The sequence below is a fragment of the Myxocyprinus asiaticus genome, chromosome 24 (genome assembly GCF_019703515.2).
Source record: "Myxocyprinus asiaticus isolate MX2 ecotype Aquarium Trade chromosome 24, UBuf_Myxa_2, whole genome shotgun sequence".
Taxonomy (NCBI): Eukaryota; Metazoa; Chordata; class Actinopteri; order Cypriniformes; family Catostomidae; genus Myxocyprinus; species Myxocyprinus asiaticus.
Window position 1 is genome coordinate 24806954 of NC_059367.1, and position 27709 is coordinate 24834662.

Below are 27709 nucleotides of genomic sequence, written 5' to 3' on the forward strand. Positions count from 1 at the left end.
TCTTCTGAAATTAAAGAGGGAAATGCTTCATGTTTATAATAGGCATTAGAACATGAAAGCAAGAGAAGACTGCTTTGTCACCACACTGCAATCTCAAAAAGCTTTGCTTGTATGGCTCAGCTTCAAGGGGTTCGAGTCCTTACATAAATAGCAGGCAGATGTAGGCGGATTGATTATTTACCAAGCTCTCAATTCTCTAAATAATGGATCAAATAACACTGAACTTTGGCATTCAAACAAAGAATCTGCCTCGCTCCCCCATGAGTAAATATTTAGCCTAATATATCAAGAAGTTCCACTCATGATTGGGGACAAAGGCATAGTATGTGCAATTTGGAATCAAATAGAGCCTCTTGGTGACTATTTGTGTAATTTACCTTTTTTGTCAAATAAGTTGTTTACTGTGCAAAACTGAAAAACAGAGAAAAATACACACTGAAAGACGAAAACACCCATCAATAAATGGATTCTGGGAAGTGGGATTAGCCGTGTTTAATCACTCACATTAGTACATGTTAAACACTTCAAATTAGGTCAAGGAAAGGAGGAGTTACATCTGAATATGTGGGAAATCATTTGGGGTCAAAACCTCAGTTTTGGGTCAGATTTATGTGAGTCAGTTTTAAGTGAGAGTTTGATATACTGCATTTTCCAATAATTTTGTGAAGTGTCGTATTAAAGATGTTACTCATGTTACACTTAATGGGAGAAAAATCAGTGTTGCTGAAGCATGCAGGCTCACCTTAATGGTGGTAAACAAGTCTTTTTCATAACCACAGCTATAATTTCCTAATAAAATGAAGTGGTAGATTTCTGTGGAACAGCTAAAATGTTATAGGGACAAATCATCAGTCATCATTTACTCACCCTCATGTTGTCCCAAACTGAATTACTTTCTTTCCTCCATAGAACACAAAAGATGTTAGGCGGAATGTTAGCCTCAGGCACCATTCACTTTCATTGCACCTTTTTGTTATTCAATTAAAGTCAATAGTATTAGTGACTGAAGCTGTCCTTTTGCCTAAAATCTCCTTTTTGTGTTCCATGGAAAAAAGTTAGTCATATTGGTTTAAAACAATGTAAGTGAAAAAAGGATCACATACTTTTCATTTTTGGGTGAACTATCCCTTTAAATCTGAACATAAAATCAGTTCTCAGCAAACATTAAAACAATATTCTGGATTCAATACAAGTTCAGCTCAATCAACATCATTTGTGGCATAATGTTGATTACCACAAAAAATTGTTTTACTTTTCTTAAAAAAATAAAAGAAGCAAAAATCGAACTTACAATGAAAGTGATTGGGGCCAATATTTGGAGGGTTTAAATGCAGAAATGTGAAGCTTATAATTTTATAAAAGCACTTACACTAAATCTTCTGTTAAAAATCATGTATTATTTGAGCTTTAAAGTTGTTTAAATTGTAATTTTTACATTTGTTTTAGGGTTTAAGGGTTTGTTGACATTACATCATGATGGCAACGAAGTTGTAAAATTGTATATAACTTTACACAGAAAAGGTTAGTAAGTGATTTTATCACAGTAAAATCATGTTAACACGCATATTGTTTATGTCTTGTGGCTATACTTTTGAAACTGTGAGTATTTTAAGTTTGGTGAGATCTCACAAGCTGTGGGATTCAGAGCAAGTCTCACGTGTCCTGTTGTAGCACCAACTTGTCTTCCTGTGTATTGGCACATTTCAGCACAACCTGATTGCAGCATTTAAGATGGGGGTAAGGGTGAAAATCCTACCCATCCCTCTAAAGACCCTCTGTTTACATCAGCACAATAGCTGAGAAATGTCAAACAACAGCTGCGGGTCACACATATCATTGCTCTTATAGTGCCACTTAGGCACTGAAGACTGAAAATGCAGCAGCACCGAGAGAGACAGCCACAGGGTCATAGGCGTTGAGATGAAAAGAGCAGCAGTGGTCTCAAGTTTCCATGAAAAGTGACTGCGGCAAGAAAGAAAGAGATTCACGCCACTTCGTCAAAGCAGTTACACCACTACAAAACTATTTACGCCACTTACTGGTCTGAAGCCTCAAGACCACCAACTATTAAGTCATTTAGCTTGCCTGAAACCAAATACAAAGCACTGATATGTGGGGGATGATTTTTGTTGTTTCAAGTAAAACAAAACAGTGAATAAATTGCTGTTTCCAATTTATATGTATCCTAGTAAATATTGCCAAATCACTTTCAACATTCATCTACCCCACATGCCCTTACTGAAAAGGATATTCCATTATCTCATAGATTATCAAATACAAATTACGACACATTAAATTCTCAGTTTTTCCAAGAATAGCACTTCTTCCAAAATCTGTACTGCTGAATGAACCAATGAACCCACATCTTTGTTAATGTTGATTTATTGTAATATTCACTCATTTGAAGTGTTTTTAATGTTTTAATGAAGTGTCAGTAATGAGATCTGAATTTTCCTTTTAAGAGACAATAAAAATGAAACTCTTGTGCCCTCATTAAAACATGAACTCAAAATCATATCAATGAAAAAGACACTAATACTTTACATATATTGCTAGTCAAATATAGCGTACACTTTTAATTATTCAAACTGAACCCTCCAAAATCAAAATAAATAAATGAATGAAAATGCACTTAAAAATGTCTACCCTTGATATAAAACTTAACATAGTAAAACATAGTTTATTTTCAATAAAATAAAAATAATGGAGGAACTCTTTAGAGTTTCCAGAGAAATTTCTCATTTTTCTTCCAGAGTTGAGAGCCTTTAGTTTTCTCATTATTCCTAGACTTAGCAGAGACACTAACACTCTTACAGATCTTCTCCACCTCAGACAGATCTGTGAGTTTATTAATGCTCTCCTCATTTCCTTCATTCAAAATATCCCAAAAGTCCTTTCCTCTACTCTTTGCTCTCTCTGTACATGTGGATGTTGTTGCTTCTCTCGGCTGCCCTACCCTCTTCTTCTTTGGTTTGAACAAGTCATTCAGAATGGATGTATCACCAATAAGGTCACTGATGAGGGAACTGTTGTTCTTGGTTGAGCTTGATGGTGCGCAATACATTTTTGGGAAAGGAGATGACCCTGAAGGGTATTCCTGGTCCTCAAAAGGTTGTCTGACTGGTGAGGAACTTCCATTGTTGATTTTACTTTCTCCTGTTGGTGCACGGCTCCTTTGAGGAAGATGTCCAGAACTTGTTGACTGGAAAAGAAAGACTCTGTTTACACTCTGGTCTGAGTCATTTGTGGAGGACAAGGTCTTAATTTTGTTGTTTGTGAGGTCTGTACTGCAATGATGGTGAACCTCAGGGGTTTTTGTACCACACATTCTCTTTTTCTTTAATGTTCTTTTCTGATCCTTAACTTTAGTGGTTGGTATCTCAACCTGAGGTTTAAGAGGCGAGCTTGGGTGGGCTCTTTTTGAAGTATGTCTTTGTCTGGCTGGACTGGACTTAGCGGGTGCCGGTGATGTGGGTGGCTTTGGCTCAGCGTTGGGTTTAGAAAAAGTCTTTTTGATGATGTCCTTGATTTCAGGGCTCTTCTGGCCATAGAAGCTCCGTAATCGGTTAAGTCTCTGCTCAGAATCACTCTTCAGAATCTCTTCTGCGAAGTCCTGCACGGAGTCAGCTCCAAAGAACCGAGCCATCTCCTCCAGCTGCTGCCTGCAAGAGCCGACAAATATCTTCTGTGTCTTCTAATTTTACAGAACATTGTGGTACAAATAACTACGAAACATTGTTCAAGTTTATAAATGTTTGTTTGTAATGCCATGTCAACTTCCATGGCAGAAACCAGTGTTAATCTCATCAACAAAATCACTGCCAAAAACGTTCGTCGATGAAGGGTTTTTTGATTTCGTCAATTAAACTTTTTTTTTTAAAGCGCACTGTTGACGAAAATATGACGAGATTAAAACGATACTGCAAGATATTAACGGTGCAAGATATAAACAGAAACATCTATAGAATCTTTATATAGAAGATATTAAATATATATTCTTCTAACCCATTAATAATTAGGGATTTCTCTGCTTGAGCTGCGTGAGTTGAGCAAAATGAAACGCTTCATTCAAACGCATCCTATTTATACATGATTATAATCACTACAGTAGCCTATATCCACAACATATATGTAATATAACAACTTACATCTGCACAGTGAAGCGAATGAACGTGAACTAAATGACACGCTAGTTAGAATGTGTAACTTGCATTGTGAATACACTGTTTCCGTAAGAAACACTGTACACGCAATGTAATATCTTTTCATGGAAAATTAATAAGTCTCTAAAGCATGAAGAATTCAGAGTGCAGTAGGCTAACTTCTAAAAAGCAGCTAATACTTCAGTCTATTCATTATTATTTTAGGAGCTCAGATTTTTTTTCACAAGGACAGTAGGCTATGTATAATTATGTTTGATACATTTTTAAATTAGAAAATGTTTAAAAAAAAATTACCTAAATGTTTGAATATTTGATTAAAGTTTGGACTGTTACAGTTTGACACACTTTTTTTGTCCATTTTACACATAGACGTCAACTAAAAGGTTTTATTTTCGTTGACTAAAATCATGTCATTTTCGTCAAGACTAAAACTGAATAAAACGAATGAATATGAGATGACGAAATATTGACTAATTTTAAAGGAAATTTTCATCAAAAGACTAAAACTATGACTAAAACAAAAAACTGAAAGAAATAACATTGGAGGAAACCAGGTTAAAATGTAATAAAATCTATAATAATTAAAATCCATTTTTGATTAAAAAACTGAACTCAAACTGAATCTGGTCTGATTTAGTCAAGTTTATAAATGCACCGATTTGACTAAATAATAAACTTCTGCAGTCCATAATCTGTGGTTCATAAATTATTATGCTAGTATACATATAAACTTACATAGAGACTAACTGAGTGCATTGTACTCTTCTATGGGACCTTTTTATACTCCTTGCATTGCAAAATAGAGGCAAGGAGTTTATGGCAGTCTGTATATTATCTCATAAGACCACAACCCATAAGTTACTACATAATGAGAACCAGAAGCTTCACTTAATATTGAAAGCTATAAAACACGTGACATGAAACAACCATATGCACTCTTGATCTGAATTCAACAAGAAATTCCCAAATTACACGTATAAGAAGCCCCATTTGAAAACATAAAATAACACAGAAAATTCAGTGAACGGGGTGTTCAAGGAAAATCATTTAGTAACTTGAAACTGAAATACCTCAAAAGTTGCTTGTGGTGTAACTTCTAACAGAGGTTGCCACCCTTTGTGGTTTCAAAGGGAAAAACTAGAGTATGTACGAAGCAAGATCCTCAAGTAAGTGTCTGTGTGGAGCTGAATTATGTTACTGCGAGTTCATCAAGGGAAAGGGAATATAAACTTGTGTGTGTGTGTGTGTGTTTTCGCCATAAAATGAGCAAACAGTACAATCTGGGATATTTCACTGAGAAGAAAAGTAGTATAAAGAGGGTGTTTTGATCATGACTTTGGCCAGGCTTGGGAAATGGGTGGGTGAGAGGGCTCTGGGGTGGTCTCCCCTCTTCCCTCACTCTTGCAGGCCCAGGGGCCAGGCGGGGGCAGCACACCATAGCTGTGGGTAGAACTGGCACACGGCCCTTCGCTACCAGGAATTTCCTTTCACTGACTTGCTGTTCATCTGCTTAATTGACACTAATTTTTGCTATAATGTAAAGATGATGGTGATTCAGATTCTCACGAGGGGAGAAAAGTAGAATGAACAGTATAAAACAATATCCATTCAGTTTTCTGCAGTGCAATAATTTTTACCTGCGGATACTACTGGGTGTCTCGCCTACAATGAAAGTCGCATTTTTCTGGCGGTAAGAGGTTTTGATGAAGTGTGTGACCGGATGCTCCATGTGGGGTCTGTCATATGCCAGTGGTGTCTGACCTCCATGGCTGTGATCTGCGAGTATAGGCTCAGATAACTGGGTGGGAGTCTATAACACAAACACATACACAGTCCTAGAATAAGATTCAGCATTGTTAATCATCGTTCTATTGAACATAAAAATAAAATAAAATAAAAAAAATATTATTATTATACCAAACTAGATGTTCACTTTTTTGGGGGAAAATGTGGGTGGTGCTTGGCTGCGTAAAACTTGCCGCTACAATGCTAGGATGTTGAAGGTTGTTGCCAAATTGCTTCTATGAGGTTGCAAAAGTGTTCGGAGTAGTTTTTACAACCTTGCAATGCCGTTTCTAGGATTTTCTGGGTGACTGCTCACTGGCACAAGTAAAAAGAGCTCAACCCCAAGTCTCTGAATAACCTGGCCCCTTGATGTGGAGTCTATGGGATTTATTCACATTTATGCACAAGTCGTAGGCTAAAGTCAATAATGTATGTCCCTTGAGAAAAATTAACGACGATAATGATAATGAATGTTATAGAATTGAATGGAAAACTATGTAAGTGGCACACCAGAATTTTGAGCAGCTCCCGAAGACATAGCTGGGCTCTTTCGCCAGCCACAAAGGTGGCGGCAATGTGCGTACATTCATAGAAAACTACTGTTTCAAATTTTAAGACGCGGTTATATCATCCAAATGATTCATCCGGTGCGCGGCTCACTTAACCCTAGACATGAGCAACAGTAATAGTGATGCTTGCCTTAGCAAGCACCAATAATTTTTAAAGACTGACTTAAAACATACATTGTGCAATAAATAATAATGAATGCAGAAACCTCTGATAAATCCAGAAGCTGGTTTGCTGGAAGTTGTGAGTGCATGTTGAGTTCAAACACATCTCTTACGGCAGCACGGCTCAGGTGGTCTTCTGCTCTGCTTGAGCCCACTACCTTCTGATTAGAGTGGGTGTAGCTCACATGCTGAAGTTCACCTGTCAGAGAAGTCAAAAAATGTTGAATGATATGCAAGAACACTGAAACATACTTAAGACCAAGAAATATATTTTGATCACTACACTGTAAAAAATGAAATTATATTTTATCCAGCTTATGTTTTTTTTTTTGAGTCACAGATACTACGAAATTTGGATTATTTTGCATCTACATAAACACACATAGACCAACAATATTCACCCAAATGTTGTCCCAACTAGCCTAAAAGAGTTGCCTGAATTAACAATTTCATATTGAACGATAGTTGCTGATTTGCGAGTGATGTAAAAAGATCATCTTATATGGGTCATGTCATGAGGAATCACATTTTCCTTGAAATTTTGAGATATACAAGCTCATTCACTATAAAAACACACTGTAAATTTCAGAACTCAAAACTTAATCGCCAGTGCAATAAAAGCATTTATTGAAACCAAGCTGTAAATAGCCTCGTTCTCTACTTCTGCGACTTTCCTACATCACTAGGGGGCTCATTAATTCTTGACCGCCTCTACAGCAACAACATCAACGCCTACTTTAAATCATCACACCCTTGGCCCCGCCAACTGGCCGACAGAGAGAGAGAGCAGGACAAACAGGCCAAGTGTGGCCTAACTATTCCTGAACACCAAAGGGGAACCATATGGACTATTTTGAATTAACACATGTTTGTATATAAACATGCACTAGACAGATGTCTTTGACCATTGTCATGTATCTTGCGCCGCTTTTAAAAGATGCGGTGTGAAGTTACAACTCTGAAAAGGAGACCCCATTCTGTTTCATTCAGCTCCTCTGGGTCTTGCTGTTTTGAGCACAAACGCATCCTGGACACATTCTTGCACCCCACTGTGCTATTTTTAATTGTTAGTAAACATGCATTAGATGGACGTCTTTCAGCATTTTTATGGGTTTCCGGTGATGTGCGCATCAGTGCAGGATGATACTGTATGTGTGTGCGTCTTCGTTTCATTGAGTATTGCGAATTGATAGTTTGGCTGAACAAGATACTAGTAGTTTTCTCAACAATAATTTTTGCATTTAGTGAACAAACAAATTCAAATTGACTAAACAAAGCAATGTTATTGAGGGAAATTAAGACAGTTGTTAAGAGAACTCAAAAATCGTACTTCATCATGTTGCCTTGATTTTTTTACTGTGCTCAACAAAACAATTTTTCACAGTGTACAAAAACTAGCACAAACATTTTAAAATGTCCACACCTTCAATAAGTAAATGGATATTAAATTCTGTACCTAATAATGAGTCTATGGTTCCAATGTGTCCTTTTCTGGACTGGGTCTTGTCAGATCCAGGTGTTTGCAGTGTATTTCGGCTATTTAAGCCTGTAAACCTAACAGATCTTTGGGCAGTGTTATCCCTCCCAAAAGGCAGTTTGTGGAATGGTTTATTCTCCTGTGGAAAAGAAGGACCCTTCACAAATTTTACTCTTTCCTGGGGCACTTCATCTTCAGAAGAAGAAAAACTTTCAATATCATTTTCAGACCTTTTTTCTGCAAACTTGTGAAAATGATTCTTGCCACCATTTATCCAGTCATTGCCATGTTCATGAGCTCTTTGTGGAAGAACCACAAGGTCTGCAGACTCTTCCATATGTGTTTGTTTAACTAGATTCACAGTGAGATCTGATTTTGTCTGTGCTCGGGATCCATGAGGTTTACAGGCAGAGTCTCCCTCCATCATCTCCTGTAATTTACTGGACAGATCCCAGCCTGTCTTAGATCTTTCGCCCTTAATCTCGGTGGGCTTTTCCCAGTTCTCCTCATCCTGACTCTGGTTACTTGACTCTTCTTCACTGCTGTCTGTTCCCTGCTGTATTCTCTGAGCTATATGTTTCTGGAGCAGACTGTAAAGGCTTGAATTTTCAATACAGGAAGCACCAGGTCCCATTTCCTCTGCTGTGTGTGGTTCTGAGGTCCGCGGCCTAGAGCAGCAGGGATCTTCATCCTCACTTGCACTACTGAAATCCAAAACTCCAGCAGGTTTGAATCCAGTGACTGCTGACCCACCTGCTCGCGCAGTAAAAGCATCTGCTGACAGAGGATCCTGTGGCAAACCGAGATGGATTAGTTGTATACCTCAATTTTGTGAACTATCAACACTGTGCAGCATATTCATATAAGGTGCTATCAAGCTCTAAAATAAAAAAAGAAACATAAATATAGTCCATACAACTAGTGTTGCTTTATTTATAGGTGAATAGCGACTTCAATCCCAATCTGTTTATCATAAAGCTATCTTATAGCTTCAGAAGACATGGAATATAGCATACAATATGGACCTCTTTTATTATAGTTATATGGTGCATTTATTTATTTATTTTTGTTCATTTTGGATCTTGACAGTACCAGTTTCCATTCACTTTCATTTTATGGAAAAGAGTGGCCAGGGTTTTCTTCAAAATATCCTCTTTGTCTTCTCCAGGAGAAAGTCATAGGTTTTTAAATGAGGCACATGGAGACACCAATGATACCAGAATTCTAATTTTGAATGAAATATTTCTGTAAACAGAGCCATTTAAACCGTAAATAATTTACACAGAAAATAATTAGCTTGTAATTTGAAGACTGGAGCTATTATTTCAATACCAAAATCCAATAAAAAATGACATCCAGCATAGGGATAGGCATTTTGGTCATTTTGACTACTCAAGTACTCGGACTAATTACTCGAGTACTCGAAGGGCAATGACATGTTCATAACTGTATATATAATAACATGTCTGACAAACATCTATGACTGCTGCATTGTGTCTTGTTGTTCCAGTGTATCATCTATTCAGTATTATAGGCTGTTATAAAATGTTACAAAATGTACAAAAGATTCAAAATATAATGCATCATTCTTTATCATTATGTGAAGATTCGCTGTCCAAATATGAAAGAATGTGCCCAACGCATGTCTGTCTATTCTTCCTTCAGGTTACCGTAGTAATCTTAGTAAGCACGCACCAGTTTTATTAGTGACTGTCTGAACCGTCTATTTTCAAATAACAGGAGATGCCATAACCATTGCATTTTTAATATGCGTGTTAAACTGAAGTTCAGTTTGAAGATGCTGCATTGTGTTCCATTTAGCTGCGCTCTGTCTAGCTCTTTGAAACACTCGCCTGCTGTATATGCGTTGCTTCAGCGCGCTGAGTCCACTGCCACACGCCTGGTGTGTGTGTGTGTGTGTGTGTGTATATCCCCAAATGTTCGCTCTTATGAGGAAAGCCGCAATGCTCTGTATTGTTGTTGCTGTGATTCATGAAGTGTTCCATTCAACTCAGAGACTCTGAATTTCCACCTTTCAACTGGGGAAAGTACAACGGAATGACACTTTATATCAGACATCTAACTTGGAAACTCATGTGGAAATATTCAACTCTCATTTCGTCGAGATGCAGGTGCGTGTTACTTCACGCAGGGCAGGGAGGTTTACGGTCAGTGACAAACATTTACTTTCATTAAATAATATCCGTTAACGAGTCAAAGTTCTTACATGAAATGACATTGAAACGTGTTTAGCAAACGTTTTGCAGAGACAGGTGTTCAAAACACGGTTAATTACACTCTCTTTTGATTATTGTAACGATAGCATTGCAGTGTTGTATCAGTTTGGTTGCTATGAGATGTTTCTGGCAATCAATGTACCCCTCAAAACCACAACGTAATCAATCTCAAAATTAAAAATAAGCTCCCTCTTTGTTTGTTTAGTTGTCAGGTAATTGTCACTGGATTTCGAATTAAGTGAAAAGTCACATCATGTGTGATCACTATCGATCATCTTTTTCATGATCGATCATTGCTGCCATGTCCGAGTACCCGAGTACTCGTGCCCATCCCTAGTCCAGCATCCATCAAAATATTGAATTTAACAGATTGCTACATTGCAGTCTGTGCCCATCCTCTTCAGAAAAACATACGGTATGTGTGAGGTTCCTTCCAGAGGAACAATTAGATAAGGCCTCTGCTGAGTAAATAAATGTGGTATAGATAGTACGTTTCTGTGTGGTCTTCACCACTGGGCTTGAGAGGGGCTGATTATGACCATGTGTTCGCCGTCATACCGTGGGAAAAGATGGATTATGGGAAAGAAGAGGGGTGGGAAAGAGAACCGTTTCAGACACAGGTCTGAGAAAGGGTGGATACTCACTGGCTCATGCATCCTCTCGTCCACAGCTTGTGTTCTGGCCATCATGTTCCCCATCTCCACTCTGCCCTCCCTCTATGGGCCAAACACGCGATTCCCATCATGTTAATGAGAAGGAATTCATTTGATATAAACAGTCCATTAAAAGCATGTCATTAGAGACATGTAAGATCTGCTATGACTTTACAGACATTAGACCCATTTAGGTATCATCTGTATGCCCGTCAGAACCACAGAATTACAAATCCAAATAATTTCGATTTCAGTAATGAATCTAGCATGAAATCATTCTCTGTTTGGTTAGTGTTGCTAGTAGTCCAGCAATGTGTGCAAAAAATCCACACTGATATACAAGAGAAAACTTTTAAGTCAAACCACTCCAGACCTACTGTTGTTTACTAGAAAACTGCATTACTAGATAATGACAACTGACGTGAAAATACTAATGACAGAGAGCAGGATATGGAGGACTGGAACACTGAGTTTGAGAGTTAAATTTCCTTCTGACCTCCAGGATGCGGTGGGTTAGGCAGGTGCCATCAGTTTGCAGGCGGAATAGGTTGTGGATGCCAAACAGCTCCCCTGCCTGGCCATCGGTACCCTGAACAGCCTCAAAATACCGTCGTGCATTCTCCTGGCCTATAACTGACAACTGAAGTTGCTGTACAAAACAATCAGGTAAACCAAATAGGTCTCAATAGATTTTCAAGTGCATTAGCATATTAATACACATTTAAATGTAAGGATAAGGAAGCTAAAGCCGCTAATGTATGTGGATCCTACTACAAGAACATCAAATAACTAGTTAATTACATTGTTATAAATGTGTATTACATATTTATATGCACAAAACTGCAAATAAATGTTAAGGTGCTAATTGTATAGGTACAGTATGTAAATTCATACACTTTTGCTGAAAGGAACTGCATTAATGGATAATTACATTGTTATAAGTGTGTATTACATATTTATATGTATACAAAAGCAAATAACTGTTAAAGTGTCAAATTTACAGGCATGGTATTATGCCATTTTCATAAACTTTTGCAGAAAAGAACTGCATTATGTCCCTTTACAATAAATGTACCTGTTTGTAAATCTGGCGCAGGTATATAATCTCCTCTACTGTTCCCAGAGAGATGAGTCTAAATACTGTCACATCCCTGCATTGGCCTATACGATATGCCCTGTGAATGAAAAAAGAAAGGTTATAAACAACTAACAGTGAAGCAACTATACAGATGCCTTAATGGAAGCAAGATCAATTCCTTAAAACTTGCAAACAAATAATTCAGCGCCACGACTTTTGAAAATATTTGTCAATATTCAATACTTAGCATTCCATCTCTTTGTGAGCCTAACCATGCTGTTTTAAATCCTTTAGTAAATATATTTCCTCCCTCAACTATGTAGGCTCACCTGTCAATAGCCTGAAGGTCATTGGCAGGGTTCCATGTTGGATCAAATAACACAACCACATTCGCTCCTATGAAGTTGAGACCAAGTCCACCAGCCCTACAGATTAAACCACCATGAAAAGCAAAGTCAGTCACTTTGCTTTAGCGAATCAGACTTTTATGCTGTCATGAATTTATGTAGACATGGTAAATCAAAACAACTTTTTTGAGCCCTACTTACAGGGTAGACACCAGACACAGGTTTATGTCCCGAGAGCTGTTGAACTCTTTAACTATCTTAACTCTGTCCTTAGACTTGGTGTTTCCATCCAGTCTGTGGAACTCCAGACCCTCTGCCTTACAATAGCTCTCCAGAACATCTAGCAGCTGTGAAAGAATATCCAGTATAGAAAGATGTCAATCTACTTCATTTTAATAATAAAAAAAGACTATTAAAACTAGATTTAAAAGACTATTAAGATTTTACAAATCTGCATGAAGGTTTCCAGTCAGAATGAACTACCACGTTAACTTGGCATGCTATAAAATACATATAAGCTTGCATTACCACCTCACCTTGGTGGAGAGGGAGAAAAGTAGAACTTTGTCTCTCTTTATGATAAAGTGATTTAGAAGCTTTTGCAGAACCTGAAAGAGAAACAAAAACAGGACATGCCTCACAAAATTATGTTTAAAGCAGAAACAATCTTTCATATCATAGCAAATTTGGGGCAGTGGTGTCTCAGCGGTTAATGCTCTGGGTTACTGATCAGAAGGTTGGGGGTTCAAGCCCCAGCATTGCCAAGATGCCACTGTTGGGCCCTTGAGCAAGGCCCTTGACCCTATCCGCTCCAGGGGCGCTTTATCATAGCTGACCCTGCACTCTGACCCCAGCTTAGCTGGTATATGTGGAAAAAAAGAATTTCACTATATATGTGCAAAATGTATAATGTGTGATAAATAAATACCATTATAATTACAATCATTATAATTATATAGTTCATAAGTTTGCTTCATTTCCATGGATTCTTTCAAACTGTCAGTTTGAATGAATTGATTCAAAACTCTGATTCAACAATTTACATTTATTCATTTAGCAGACAGCTTTACCCAAATGAGGAAGGATATAACATAAGCGATTCATCTTAAGGGGGCAGTAATACGAAAAGTGCTACAAAGATTTAACTGTATTAGAAAAGTATTAGCCAAGATTAAAGTGCAAAAAGATTTATTTTTATATGGTCAAGTGCTCATGAAAAAGTTGTGTCTTTAAAGGTTTTTAGAAGATAGAGAGGGAGTCTGCTTCATGGATTGAGAAGGTCTTTCCAGCATTGAGGTACGGTGTAGCCGAAATTACAGGAACATGATTTGGTGCCTCTTGGACCTGTTACCATCTGATATTAAAATGCGTTTCCGATCACATGTGGTCAAGCCCTAAATACAGGTCTAAACGGGGTCTAAAACATTTTGTGATCGGATAAAAAAACAAAACAAATGAGAATGTGGTCAAAAACACATGTGACCACATTGCATTTGAGGTGTAAACGCGAATCCGTCCTCAGTGCGTCCCCGGAGCAGTAAAGTGCCACCCCTCACCTGTCAATCAACTGCTGCATTAAAACAAGAGTTTAAACTTTGCCGGTTACGAGTGGCTTTAAAAGGAAATAACCATCCGATCAGAAAATTTTACATACACAATCGGATACATAGACAATCACGAGAGCTTCACGGATCTTCTTCAGTGTGTCTGATATCAAAACAGATGACAAGCACGAACACCTGAAGCTCCTTTAATCCAGTTAATCCAATAAAATAATGGATAATTCTGCTTGACATGTTGCATTTGTGCTTAGATTAAATTTCAACCGTATCTGGGAGAAACAGTGTGCCATTTTTTTTTTTTTCTCGCCTTTTATGTCTTTTCTGTCTTTGATGCATTTTAATATCATGCAGTAACACACTGACATAGTGGTTGATATATGTCATCATGAAACAGAGATCCTCCAAAATCCGAACACAAGTGGTCACAGGAGATGCATTTAAGTGACCAGGTGTAAACAGCCATGTGTCTAACATGACCAGATGTGATCCGATCACCCGAGACGCATCGTAATACCAGGTGGAAACGGTTCCTTTATGTTGGTACCACAAGATGAATTTCAGAGCCTTAAACTTGATACGTGCAGAAACCGGCAGCCAGTGTAGAGAGACAAGGAGGGGTGTAGCATGTGCTCTCTTTGGTTAAAGACCAGCCGTGCTGCTGCATTCTGGAACATTTGCAGAGGCCTAATTGTACATACTGGATAGCCAGCTAAAAGAGCATTACAGTAGTCCAGTCTAGATTTGACAAGAGGCTGAACAAGGAGCTGTGTGGCATGACCAGAATTTGTCTGCAGCACTCAAAAAAAATTCACAATGTTAAAGTGTGGCATTTATTAAATGTTTAACAGTACATGTCATATTATTGTATTGGTGTACATGAGTAAAAAAATATGAAATATTCTTTCCTTTGTTCATTTTGTGGAAAACATTGTGGAAAGCATCATGCCTAGAATTTTACTGAATTTTACTTCTTGCTTTAAACATTTTAAATCTAATTGGCTAAATAGGCTATTTAGTTGAAATAATGGTTCCTCATTTAAAAAAAATTAAAATCATCCTTTAAAGCCATTTCTGAGCAAATGTACAGTAAATATAGAAATAAATTGCATTACATCAAAAGGCAGAAGAAATTTTTATTATAGCTAAATAGCCCAGCACCAGTCGACACTGGGGTGAGATAAACAGAGCGGGCAGTGTCTTTTCTTTCTTTGCTGATGTTTCAGAAACCAGCATCCATTCTTGTGAGAGCGCCAGTAACTCAGCATCTGCCAATAACAGCACCGTCAAGATGCTCCAGCTAACGGGAGGGTTGAAAACCTTTGAAAGGAAGGCTTGAAGAAATCTTAAATACTGTCCTTGTTACTTCCAAAGGAAGTGTATCCACAGTTTTCAGGGCAAGACAGCTCAGGGCCAGTGCTGGCCACAGGAGGGTTTATTCATCCATATTGCCAGGGAAAAATACGGAGTGAACAAACTGATATCTCAGAGGAGCAACAACTCTATGCTGTACTGCATGTTTGTTGATGATGTGGACTTGCTTATTTCAATAACTTCGGCATGTAACTAAACATAATGTTACACTGTCGTGAATACCAGAATTTAAGTACAAAACTAGATTTTTACTTTTTCTAGTGCTTGCCCATGCAAAACTTACCACAGCAATGCTAAGGTGTTGTGCTTGGTTGCCAGGGCATTGTTATGCCGTTGCCATGGGTTTGTTAGGGTGTTCTAGGTTATTGTTAGGTGGTTGCTTACTGACCTAAGTAAAAAGAGCCAACCCCCCCAGTAGGGCTGAAAGGATTAGTCAACGTTATCAACAACAATTTTCGTTGTCGAATAGTTGTTTGATCTCATTTAATGTAAAACTCTAATGATGATGCGAGAGCAGCACTGCAGTTCGCGCCTGACTGAGGAGAGGAAAAATTACACAGCTCACAGTCCAGATGCACTCTAAACTTTCCAAACAGCTTCAGGTGATGTAGATCACAAAGTATGAGGGAATTATAATGCAAAAATGCCAAATAAGTAAATACAGAAGCACTCTCGTTGTGAAATAAGCAGAGCTGCCACTCCGCTGAAGCAAAACTTGCATGTCAAGCAACTTTAAAGGAAACACCCCAGCGTTACATCTTTAATGCAGTTATATTTAATGCGTTACAGCTTTATTAAAGTTCAAATAATATGGAAGCAGATCAGGTAAATAACTACAAACTCCGAAACAGTAATTTCTCTGTGCAGTCAGCGCCTCTTCTATGAGTTGTGCGAAGTGTCTCGATCTAAGGGGAAGAAATTGAAACTGCACCCAGCTGAGGCACACTCTGTCACGGGGATGCTCGTCCCTCGAGTGCACACGCTTAATGCAGCTAGATTATAACGTGATTGTTTGCGACTTATTGAATCATAATATACATCACTGTGCATTTCTTATCGTGAAGAAAATTGGCAATATGCAGCTTTATTAATGACAGAGTTTGTTTTTTTGTGAGTTAAAGATGGATTGAAGTGAACAGAAAGGTGAGAGAGGGTAGTCTTCACCCTATTATACACTGCAACAAAATACGTTTTTGATATGTTTTTGTTTTGGCTTGTTTTCCAATATAAATATCTAAAACTCCTTTAAAACAACGTACATTTTCTTTAGCAGCTATACTGCAGAATAAAAAATAGTTATCTGAGAATGTTGAATTTAATATAAAAAATACAAATATTTTAAAATATCTAAAAATCCTTAAAAAAAAAAAAAATGCATTCACCTAAGCAGCTTATAAGATATTTAGACTTGCTTTTAGAGAATAGATTTTGACTATAAGTATATTTAGTCTTTACTGTACTCGCAGAAGTATAACTAAGTGAGAAAATACACTTATATACAAAATACACTTACAGTTGTGCGCAAAAGTTTGCATACCCTTGGAGAATTGGTAATATATGTACCATTTTTAAAGAAAACATGAGTGAGCAAGCAAAACACATTTCTTTTATTTCTTATGGGATTCATATTCAACTGTAGGTTATAACAGAATGGCACAATCATAATACAAAACATGGCAACAAAGAAAAAAATGAAATGACCCCTGTTCAAAAGTCTGCATACCCTTAGTTCTTAATACTGTGTATTGCCCCCTTTAGCATCAATGAGAGTGTGCAGTCTTTTGTAATAGTTGTCTATGAGGCCCCAAATTCTTGCAGGTGGTTTAGCTGCCCATTTGTCTTGTCAAAATGCCTCCAGGTCATACAAAGTCTTTGGTCGTCCCGCATGAACCGCACGTTTGAGATCTCCCCAGAGTGGCTCAATGATATTAAGGTCAGGACACTGTGATGGCCACTCCAGAACCTTCACCTTTTTCTGCTGTAACCACTGGAGGGTCAACTTGGCCTTGTGCTTAGGGTCATTGTCGTGCTGGAAAGTCCAAGAGCGTCCCATGCGCAGCTTTCGTGCAGAAGAAAGCAAATTGTCTGCCAGTATTTTCTGATAACATGCTGCATTCACCTTGCCATCAATTTTCACAAGATTCCCCGGGCCTTTAGAGCTCACACACCCCCAAAACATCAGTGAGCCACCACCATGCTTCACAGTGGGGATGGTATTCTTTTCACTATAGGCCTTGTTGACCCCTCTCCAAACATAGCGTTTATGGTTGTGACCATAAAGCTCTATTTTGGTCTCGTCACTCCAAATTACAGAGTGCCAGAAGCTGTGAGGTGTGTCAAGGTGTTGTCGGGCATATTGCAACCGGGCTTTTTTGTGGCATTGGCACAGTAAAGGCTTCTTTCTGGCAACTCGAACATGCAGCTCATTTTTGTTCAAGTATTGTCGTATTGTGCTCCTTGAAACAACCTCACCATCTTTTTCCAGAGCAGCCTGTATTTCTCCTGAGGTTACCTGTGGGTTTTTCTTTGTATCCTGAACAACTCTTCTGGCAGTTGTAGCTGAAATCTTTCTTGGTCTACCTGACCTTGGCTTGAATTTTCCACTTCTTAATAAGTGATTGAACAGTACTGGCTGGCATTTTCAAGGCTTTGGATATCTTTTATATCCTTTTCCTTCTTTATAAAGTTCTATTACCTTGTTGCGCAGGTCTTTTGACAGTTCTTTTCTGCTCCCCATGGCTCAGCGTCTAGCTATACACAGACACTAATTGCAATTTAAAAAGCCATAGGTGTGGGGAAATTAACCTTTAATTGCCATTTAAACCTGTGTGTGTCACCTTGTGTGTCTGTAACAAGGCCAAACATTCAAGGGTATGTAATCTTTTGATCAGGGCCATTTGGGTGATTTCTGTTATCTTATGATTTAAAAAGGAGCCAAAAAACTATGTGATAATACATGGCTTTATGTGATCACTATCATTAAATAAAAGACAGTCATATCAGTCATGATCAGTCATATTTTCAAAATCAATGCCAAAATTTCACAATTTCACAAGTTGCTTCTCAAGTAAATGTATCTTGTTTTAAGGATTTTTAGACAATTTTAAATGGAAAACAAGACAAAAACACTTGATAACAATAGGATTTTTTGCAGTGAAATTTTTACTGAATTAAACGTAATAAAGTTTTTTTTTTTCCTTTAATTCAGTGAATGTCATTTAGAGGTATTTTTAAAAGATGATTTTGTCCTCTTTATTGATAGCAAGCATGTTTAATACAACCTTTTAAGTCTGGCACAAGCTGAATAATCAGTTAAGAGCTAATGATTAATCGTTGCAATAATTGTGAATAGTCAAATAATCGGTCTTATAATCGTTAGATTAGTCAATTATCAAAATAATAATTATTTGCAGCCCTACCCCCAAGTCTCCATAGGCCCTTTCCCACTGCAGGAACTAAAGCCAGTTTTAGGTACTTTTACCAGGAACTAGTACTTTTTGTTGTTTTCACACATGAGAAACTATAGTACCTCTTAGCCGTTTAGAGGGACTTAAGACGGACATTTTAGCTCCTACTCCGGGGTAGGTACTTCTACTCTAGAAGACTGACTGTGGGAGGTGCTGCAGCCTTTGATTGGTCAAAAATGTATGACGTACAAAGCAATGAGAAACGCAAGGTGCTGGCAGCCACCTTTTTTTTTTTTTCTCCCCAATTTGGAATGCCCATTTCTCAATGCGCTCTAAGTCCTCGTGGTGGCGTAGTGACTCGCCTCAATCTGGAGGCTTCGCGCTATTCTCCGCGGCATCCACGCACAACTCACCATGCACCCCACCGAGAACCACATTATAGCGACCATGAGGAGGTTACCCCATGTGACTCTACCCTCCCTAGCAAAAGGGCCAATTTGGTTGCTTAGGAGACCTGGCTAGAGTCACTCAGGATGCCCTGGATTCGAACTCGTGACTCCAGGGGTGGTAGTCAGCGCCTTTACTCGCTGAGCTACCCGGGCCCCCGGCAGCCACCATTTGTAAGCAAACTTGTAGCTGCTGGCCTGCTATTTAGAAATATGCTAATTATTTTTTCAATCTTCTTAACAGAAATAACATAAAACCAAAGTATCCAAAGAGTATCACCTGTTTCACATATTATGTGTGTGCGAGGGGTGAGCAGAGTTTTTTCCTGGGATAACGTACATAAAAAATAAGGTGTTTAACAAGAGTGGGTAAATGAAATCTATCATAAACTTAATCATCATGAAATCTAATTTACATGAGGGAAGTGCTGCGTGCCTGTAACAGCGTGGTTAACTTGTATCAGAAAGTCTTTACTGTTAAAAATACCGTGTTGATAAATAGGTTTATAGTGCATTTTCAATGTGTTTTTTTTTTTTTAATCTGGAATGCCCAATGCGCTCTAAGTCCTCGTGGTGGCATAGTGACTCACATAAATCCAGGTGGCGGAGGACGAATCTCAGTTGCCTCCGCGTCTGAGACAGTCAATCCTTGCATCTTATCACGTGGCTTGTTGAGCGCGGAGGCATAGCAAATGTGGAGGCCCACGCTATTCTCCGCGGTATCCATGCACAGCTCACCACACGCCCCACTGAGAGCGAGAACCACACTTTTTAGCGACCACGAGGACGTTACCCCATGTGACTCTACCCTTCCTAACAACCGGGCCAATTTGGTTGCTTAGGAGACCTGGCTGAAGTCACTCAGCATGCACTGGATTCGAACTCGCGACTCCAGGGGTGGTAGTCAGCGTCAATACTCGCTGAGCTACACAGACCCCGCATTTTCAACATGTTTTCCGCTGAGTGGTTAAAGAGCGTCTCATCTGTCCTCTCACTCCGGCTTCAGGGCTCATGCTCCCAGTGTAAAAACCTGAAGACAAAGGTAGCGTATGATAACTGGAAAATGCTGCCTTCGGAGGCTGTATCAAGAGGTAGGATGAAAATAAGGTGCTTTTCAAATTGTTCTGAGACCAGTTTCCTTAAGAATTCCACTAATTAAAAAACGCTGTTATTTAAACCATTAACTGATTAGGCAGCAGCCTACATTTTCGGATGCAGCCACAGTGTAAAACAGCCCTAACAAAAGAGTAGCTCCGATCCTGGCATCCTCCGTCAATGTTACTGATTTTGTTGTTGCTATTGAATAGCACGTGCAAACAACGTAAGAAGAAAAATGTTCGACACTAGATGATGCCACTACGGGGTTACTTTTCTGCGTGCGAATGCAAGAGGGGAAAAGTCTCCTCAGGTGTGCAGTTCCTCTTAAGAGTTATCATCGAGGAAGTTACGAAGTGTAAAGTACCAGGACTGTAAGTGGGTAATGGGCTGATAATATTCCAGTCCCTAGATATGGCTTGAGTCCCTCATTCAAAGTTTATGGGATTCCCACCCCACGAAATGATCACTTAAAAATGTAATAGCACACCTCTTTTCTACAATCTGCACGTTTTCAGGAATCATTCATTTCTGTAGCACAAATGATACAAGATGAGATACATAGGTTTATTACTTTGGGTTAGAGGTTTGATAAAATCTCTTACCCCAAGTATGAGCAAAAGTACCAGTGATGCTTCCCTTAGAGAGCATCACACATATCCTGATTTCTTGTTCTTGATAAGGAGGAAAAATGTCTCACCTTCATTTTTCCACTGTACATTGGGTCTGACATTGCTTCAAATGCTGCCTGTTTGCACCTCTCTGTGAAGTCTGGAAATTTCTTGAAAACTTGCTCACAAATGGCTGTTACATATTTCTCCTGTGGTTAATAAAAATTTATTACAAAATGAACAAAAAGACAACCTCAAATTTGATGGTCTGAGTCCACACACAAAATGTCCAACATCAAATGTATTTTACACAAAGGACCAATTGCATTGGCAATACTGAATGAATTGTAATACACTATCCATTATTTCTCATTTAAGTCCATTTACCTGTTTTTTGCTGGATCCTTCTTTGGTCTGCAGTAGTGCAACATGATTGGCCACTTTCCTCAGTATGGCTAGATAGCTGAAGTACAGGTGTCTGACAGGCACACCATCTGCGTTGAGTTTGTAGCAGCACTTCTTCCGTGGACGTCCACTGCTACAGTGACAATTTCTTGAGCTCTGCAACAGCAGGGTCACATCATCTGTGTCCAGCACAGCACGGTACACTGTCTGCTGGAAGTCTGTGAGAGAGCAATACACCACCTGCAGAAGGGCAGGACCAACAGGAGCTCAGATCAGAGCATGTATATATGGGATATCAGTTGTGAAATCACTTTTAAAATTAATAGAACACAACTAAACCAGCAGATAACTCACTCTGTCATCTTTCTTAGGTAGCTGGTCACTAATGATGGCCTTTGTTCTCCTGAGGAACCAGCGTGAAAGTCTTTTGGCCAGATCCTGAACTGCCTTACGACCTTCTGCCAGAGTTCTTTTTGTAACACTGTGTTTCTGCCCGTGCTCAATTGGGTCTGAATACCTGTTTTTAAAACTCGCCAGAGACCCCAGACATCTGGGAATGGCCCTATGAACAGAAAATGTGCTTTTCAAACAAATGAATGGAGACACAATGCAGAATGCATGATGCATAGTCAAGTCTGTGCAAAAATATATATTTGTCATGTAATAGGGGAACTATATACACTTCACGGTTTAAATCAAGGGTGCTCTCTGTGTGTGTAGAATCAAAAAAAGTCTCACCAGTCCATAACACACCACAACTCCTCCAGGTTGTTCTGAAGAACAGTTCCTGTAAGCCCGACCCTTACTTTACATCTCATTTCCTTCATGGCCTGAGTGATCTGGGACCTGTGGTTCTTTATTTTGTGAGCTTCGTCCACAATGACAGCATCCCAATCAATACTGTACAAATCAATGACAAAAGAAAGAATTTAGATGGGTGCTCTTTAAAGTGACAGACCCCCCCCCCCCCCAAAAAAATTCTGTCATCATGTACCCAGTCTCATTTCATACCTCTATGACTTTCTTTCCACCGTGGAACACAAAATGATATTGTAGCCTTAAGGCCCCGGTATACTTCATGAGAAATCGAAGAACGAATGGGTATGACATCATTTAGAACAAAATCTGGCCAAAAAGAAGGCGTTTTTGCATTCGCTTCGGTGGCTTGTAACAGCTCGTCTGGGAAAACTTTGATGAAAAATTCTTACCAGCTGCTAAACACCTTCTTACTTCCATTGGTCCACGTCATCAGTAGGTGTGACCTGGAGCTCCACCTACCTTGAGGCCAATGACGACAGCTAATTTTGTCTACATTGTTCAGTCAGTCAAGTTCAGCCAACATGAACATACCAGCATGCAGAGTTATTAGCGAGCTGGTGAAAAATGTACCTGCATCTGTACGATCGTTCACTTAAAGACATTTTCCAAGACCATGTTATATGATTTTTTTTGTTGTTTAACTAGTCTACAAAAGGAATCAAATCTACTCGGATACTCTCAAGTGCCCATTCACTCATGTGCCATCTGCAGCGAAAGCCATTCACACAACTACCCAAAGATATGCCTCTCTTATCATCATTCTACTGTCTTTATTCTGCACATCAACACTTTTATACACTCATCTTTGCAACAGTATCAGATTCATCATAAATTACAATAACAGTGTAACCGGCACATTTTATGGCCGAGTATAGCATGTTAGCACTAGTGGTCAACCGATATATCCCCATTGGCCGATACATTTTCCCCTTTGGCCAATTTGTTTCTTGAGGGTGCTAAGAATTGCCTGCTTGCATGTGAAGCGACTGAGACATGTAAACGACCAGCCACGATTCGTTTTGTTGTTACATGCCATCATGTTACTACAATAATAGGCCCACGTGTAACACAGTGTCATTTAAATGATCCGCATATCAGAGCCGCGGCAGACGCATTTGAGCTCATAATGTTAAAGTGCTCTCCTGTTTCATTCTCCCTCTCTCTCCTCAACAGTTCTCTGTAACTTTTAACTGTCTATTCTAATGATAAAAAGGCAAATATCAATAAAACTAATATCATATACTGTCTGCAAATATGCACATATCTTGTTTTAACAGATGTAATAAACCAACCTCACACAACTTCAGCAGATCCAGCATCCTGTGGAACGCTCATAAATCTTCCTCTGAAGCACGTATTCTAACAGTCTCTCCTCAACAGTTCCCTGTAACTTTTAACTGTCTTGTCTAATGATAAAAAGGCAAATATCAATAAAACTACTATCATAAACCCAGGGGCGCATTAACGCACTGGCTTTTATGAGCTGAAGCCCAGGGGCCTAAAACTCCCATGGGGCCCTACGGGAGGAGCGCATTTAAACGTTTTCAGCGGGAGATGTGTTTGTTGACATGGTGACTGTGTGCAACCGTTAAAGTCGTCCATGTAGTGCTTGTTCAATGCGCTGGGGGTGCAACTTCAAAGTAAAAGTGCTTCACGTGTGCTAGGAGTAAATGTCTTATTCACTGTGTACCGTATGTGCAATTGGTTTGATTCGATTTTTTTTAACGTGGACATGCCATCCATGGTTGCTGGACTACTGTGTGTACTGTTATTTCCTTCTTCCTAATATATTAACAATTTCTTCCTGTGCAAATAAATTACTAAAATTTGATGACTAAACAGAAATCTGAGGAAACTGCTATCTACCATTTAAAATACAATATTTAGTTTTTTAGATTCTTTTTTACAAAGTTAAAGTTTTGTGTGAAATTCAGTAAATATAGTGCTAAATAAGAGCTTATACATTTTTTAGCAATTTTATGTTTATGTTATTTACTACATTAAATTTTTTGATATATCGGCACTGTATCAGCCTATCAGCCACCCTTTCTCTGGATAGCGGCATCAGCCATTAAAATACCCATATCGGTTGACCACTAGTTAGCACATTAACGTCATGAATTCAGAATGTAATCAAGACAAATGAAACATTTTCTACTGCATATTTATTACATTAATTCATCATCGAGTGGTTAAGACAACTTCTTTTACTGATTTTTACTGAATTCTACTCATAGAATGAGGAATAGAAGGTCATTGATAACACATTTTAATGTCACATTTGTTTAGGTTTTCTGAGCATCCTCATATTTAAATGTACTTCTAAACGCCTTAATCTATATCTTCAGAAGCGATATGATAAGTGTGGGTAAGAAACAGATTAATATTTAAGTTTTTATCATAAATTCTCCTCCCTGCCCATTAGGTGGCGATATGCACGAAGAATGCAAATCGCCAAAAACAAAAGAAGAATGTGAAAGTGTTGATTGATAGTAAAAAATTACTTAAATATTGATCTGTTTCTCACCCACACCGAACTAAACCACTGAAGTCTTATGGATTACTTTTATGCTGTCTTTATGTGCTTTTTGGGGCTTCCAAATTTTACTCATTCACTTGCATTGTAAGGACCTACAGAGCTGAAATATTCTTCTAAAAACCTTTGCGTTCTGCAGAAGAAAGAAAGTCATACACATCTGGAATGGCATGAGGGTGAGTAAATGATGAGAGAATTTTCATTTTAGGGTGAACTATCCCTTTAACTGCATTCAATCCCAATGTAAGGTTGAAAAAGAAAACATTCCCCCCAAAACAACACCAACCATGTTCTTCATATTATGGATATTTATGTACAGTATGAACAGAAACAACTATTTTAATATATGGTTTCGGTTTAAAAATACCACACATTAAAAGTGAAATAATGATATACAGTAAGCTATATGTTGCTAAATAACAATAGGAAAAGCTGGATACAATTTTCATAACCACTGCAGATGAACACTCTAGTCTAGACCAATTCAGTATGGTTCATATATGTCTTAATTAATCATTTCAAAATGCCAAATTAATGACCAGGCAGTAAACATTGCTTTAACATTATATAGCAAACTCTGTAGTAGTGTACCTGTTGAACTGCTCAAGACAGATTCTGATGGTCTCATAAGTGGTAAGAGCAACCTCACATCTTCCTCTCTGCACACGTGCCAGTTCTTCATCCTTCCTCACACCGTGCACAACCACCACTCTGAAATAACCCCAGGTATCCAACTCATCTTTCCAGTTGTATAGGACAGATAGTGGAGCCACAATGAGGAAAACCTATTAAAGGACAAAACACTATTAAAAAGCTTTTAATGTAGTCTTATGAATGAGGAAGTCATGCAATAGTAAAATAACAGCCCTCACATGCAATATCAAATAAAACAAAAATGTTGAATACCTTCTGAATTTTGGACTGTTCTGATGATTTTTGTGACAGCAGAAACTGTGGCCTATTGTTCTCTACATCATTCCATGTACCTGTTTTCCGCAAAACTGCAGCCAGGAAGCCAATGACCTAACAGAGAACAATATGAATGGTCCTAACTTTTAGCTGAGTTTGCACTATGCACTATAATGCAATGATCTGTGTGCATTTACCTGAATGGTCTTTCCAAGGCCCATATCATCCCCCAAAATGCATCCTCTGGATTTAGCATAGTTATGATAGATGAATTGAATGCCTTGTCGCTGGTAGTCTCGCAAATATCGATTGATAGTGTATGGAACCCTCACATCACTTCCTGACAGCACAAATGGCTCTGAGGGACCCGGGGGTCTCTGATTACTGTGAAACAAAGGCCTTTCGTCCTCAAACTGGGGAACAGAAGTTCTTGCATCCTCTTCCATCTCCACCAACACAAGTGGGATAATACAGGGGGCTATCGAAATAATGGCTTGTTTAGTTGTGACAGGAGTCCCATTTGGAGCAGCACAAAAGAATAAGTCATTTTTGTAGCCATAGTGGGAGCAGTTATAAGTCAGACCTGCAAAAAGGGGATGACAAAATCAATTTGATTTAAATCTTAATAGTTTGACATGGAGAGCATGGTTGAGGGAATTCTGAACACAGGCAAAACTTCCTCTGATCACTGAATTAGACTGAAGTCCTCAGTGTTCCTTTAAATCTTACAAGACTTTTGCATAACAGAGGTAACATTTCAGCAAAATGCTAAAGTTCATTATCTATTACTGATAGTGGATGTAACTCACTGTGTGGTTGTTCGAAGAGTAGTTAACTGTCTATTAAAACAAATGTTTCCTCTCACAGAATCAAACCAACAAGTTCCTTAAACAGGTATAACGTGAAGTATTTTAAAACAACCGTAAATGTTGCTTGTTGCGATCATATGAAACTGCTTTTCCCGAGTTTAAGCGTTAGTTACACATTGGCAAGTCAGTTTTGTCTTACCATTACCATGTTATTTCTGTCTTGATGCAGTTTCTGGGGTAATCGAGGATTTCTGATTGCTCTAATGTAACTTACGGAGTCGTCTGTTGGACTGCGGAATAAACAGATATTTATTTCTCTGCATTATTGATATATCTGACTTTATTTACATTAACTTAGCTACATGCTGTATGCAGCTATTCTTCGCAGAAGAGAGTTTCTTCTTATTATTATTTTATGGCGGTTGGCAAACCATCTTTTGGTGCATTTCCGCCACCTACTGGGTTGGAGTGTGGAGCATTGCTGTAAGGGTAAAAAACACCCTGTCGACTAAATCCTACCATACAAATTAGTTTTCTTAAGGTTTTTCTCAATCGCTTTGGCTCATTTCTCGAATGAGAATTATTATTATTATTATTTTCAAAACAATAAGTTCAAATCTGCGAACAATTAGTTTCTTGTTCACACCAGATTTGAATTTCTTATTCAATTAAGCAAACTGCACGTGTTTTGGCACATGTGTGCAAAAGAGTAAGTACAATTGTCTACAATTTGCACAATAACTAAATGCACTCATCATCAAAACTGATCTCTGAAATTGTCATACTCTTCACAAATTCTAAACAATCTTTCATCGTGTGATCCAACACATGCAAAATGATTCATTCAATTATCAAAATATGTCAGACATACATGTATATTCCATAAATATCTATGACATGGAATGTTTGTGATGTCTGCTAAATCTCTGGCCAGACCAACAAGAGCGACAGGATGTCCACCATGAAGATGGGAACTTATAGTTTTACGTACTGTGAGGAGTTTTACAGAACTACCGCAGGTTTTTTCATTGTTGTGTTTTTTTTTTTTTTTTTTTTTTTTTTTTGCATGGATATCATTTTGTGGCAATTTTCTGTTCACTATATATGATTTTACATGTAAGAAATGTGTAAAAATGGACATGCAAGTGTGAATTTTCTGTTTACATGTAACACATTGCTACAAATATAAATTTACTGCATACATACAGATGTGCATATCCTTTTTCTGTGTACTGCAGTATTGTACTGTATTGAGAACAGTAAACTTT

At 38.4% G+C, this 27709-nt stretch overlaps 1 protein-coding gene across 3 annotated transcripts; it reads right to left on the bottom strand.

Annotated features, from left to right (window-relative positions):
- Positions 1 to 456: 456 nt before the first annotated feature.
- On the bottom strand, positions 457 to 26837 carry ercc6l2 (excision repair cross-complementation group 6-like 2). Of its 3 annotated transcripts, none has more exons than XM_051653312.1 (18): positions 26647 to 26837; positions 25830 to 26215; positions 25630 to 25746; positions 25315 to 25508; positions 22107 to 22268; positions 21723 to 21930; positions 21351 to 21608; positions 21053 to 21172; positions 13008 to 13079; positions 12673 to 12818; positions 12454 to 12549; positions 12122 to 12221; positions 11543 to 11695; positions 11038 to 11109; positions 8136 to 8946; positions 6724 to 6878; positions 5801 to 5973; positions 457 to 3662 (listed from the first exon to the last, which is right to left on the bottom strand). In XM_051653312.1, exons 2-18 carry the CDS (start codon positions 26076 to 26078, stop codon positions 2717 to 2719), a joined length of 4032 nt encoding a protein of 1343 aa, XP_051509272.1. In that variant the 5' UTR covers positions 26079 to 26215; positions 26647 to 26837; the 3' UTR covers positions 457 to 2716. The 3 variants fall into 3 exon arrangements, with proteins under 3 accessions (XP_051509272.1, XP_051509271.1, XP_051509273.1); XM_051653311.1 differs by having other exon boundaries at positions 26641 to 26837; XM_051653313.1 differs by having other exon boundaries at positions 26442 to 26837.
- Between the last annotated feature and the right edge of the window lie 872 nt (positions 26838 to 27709).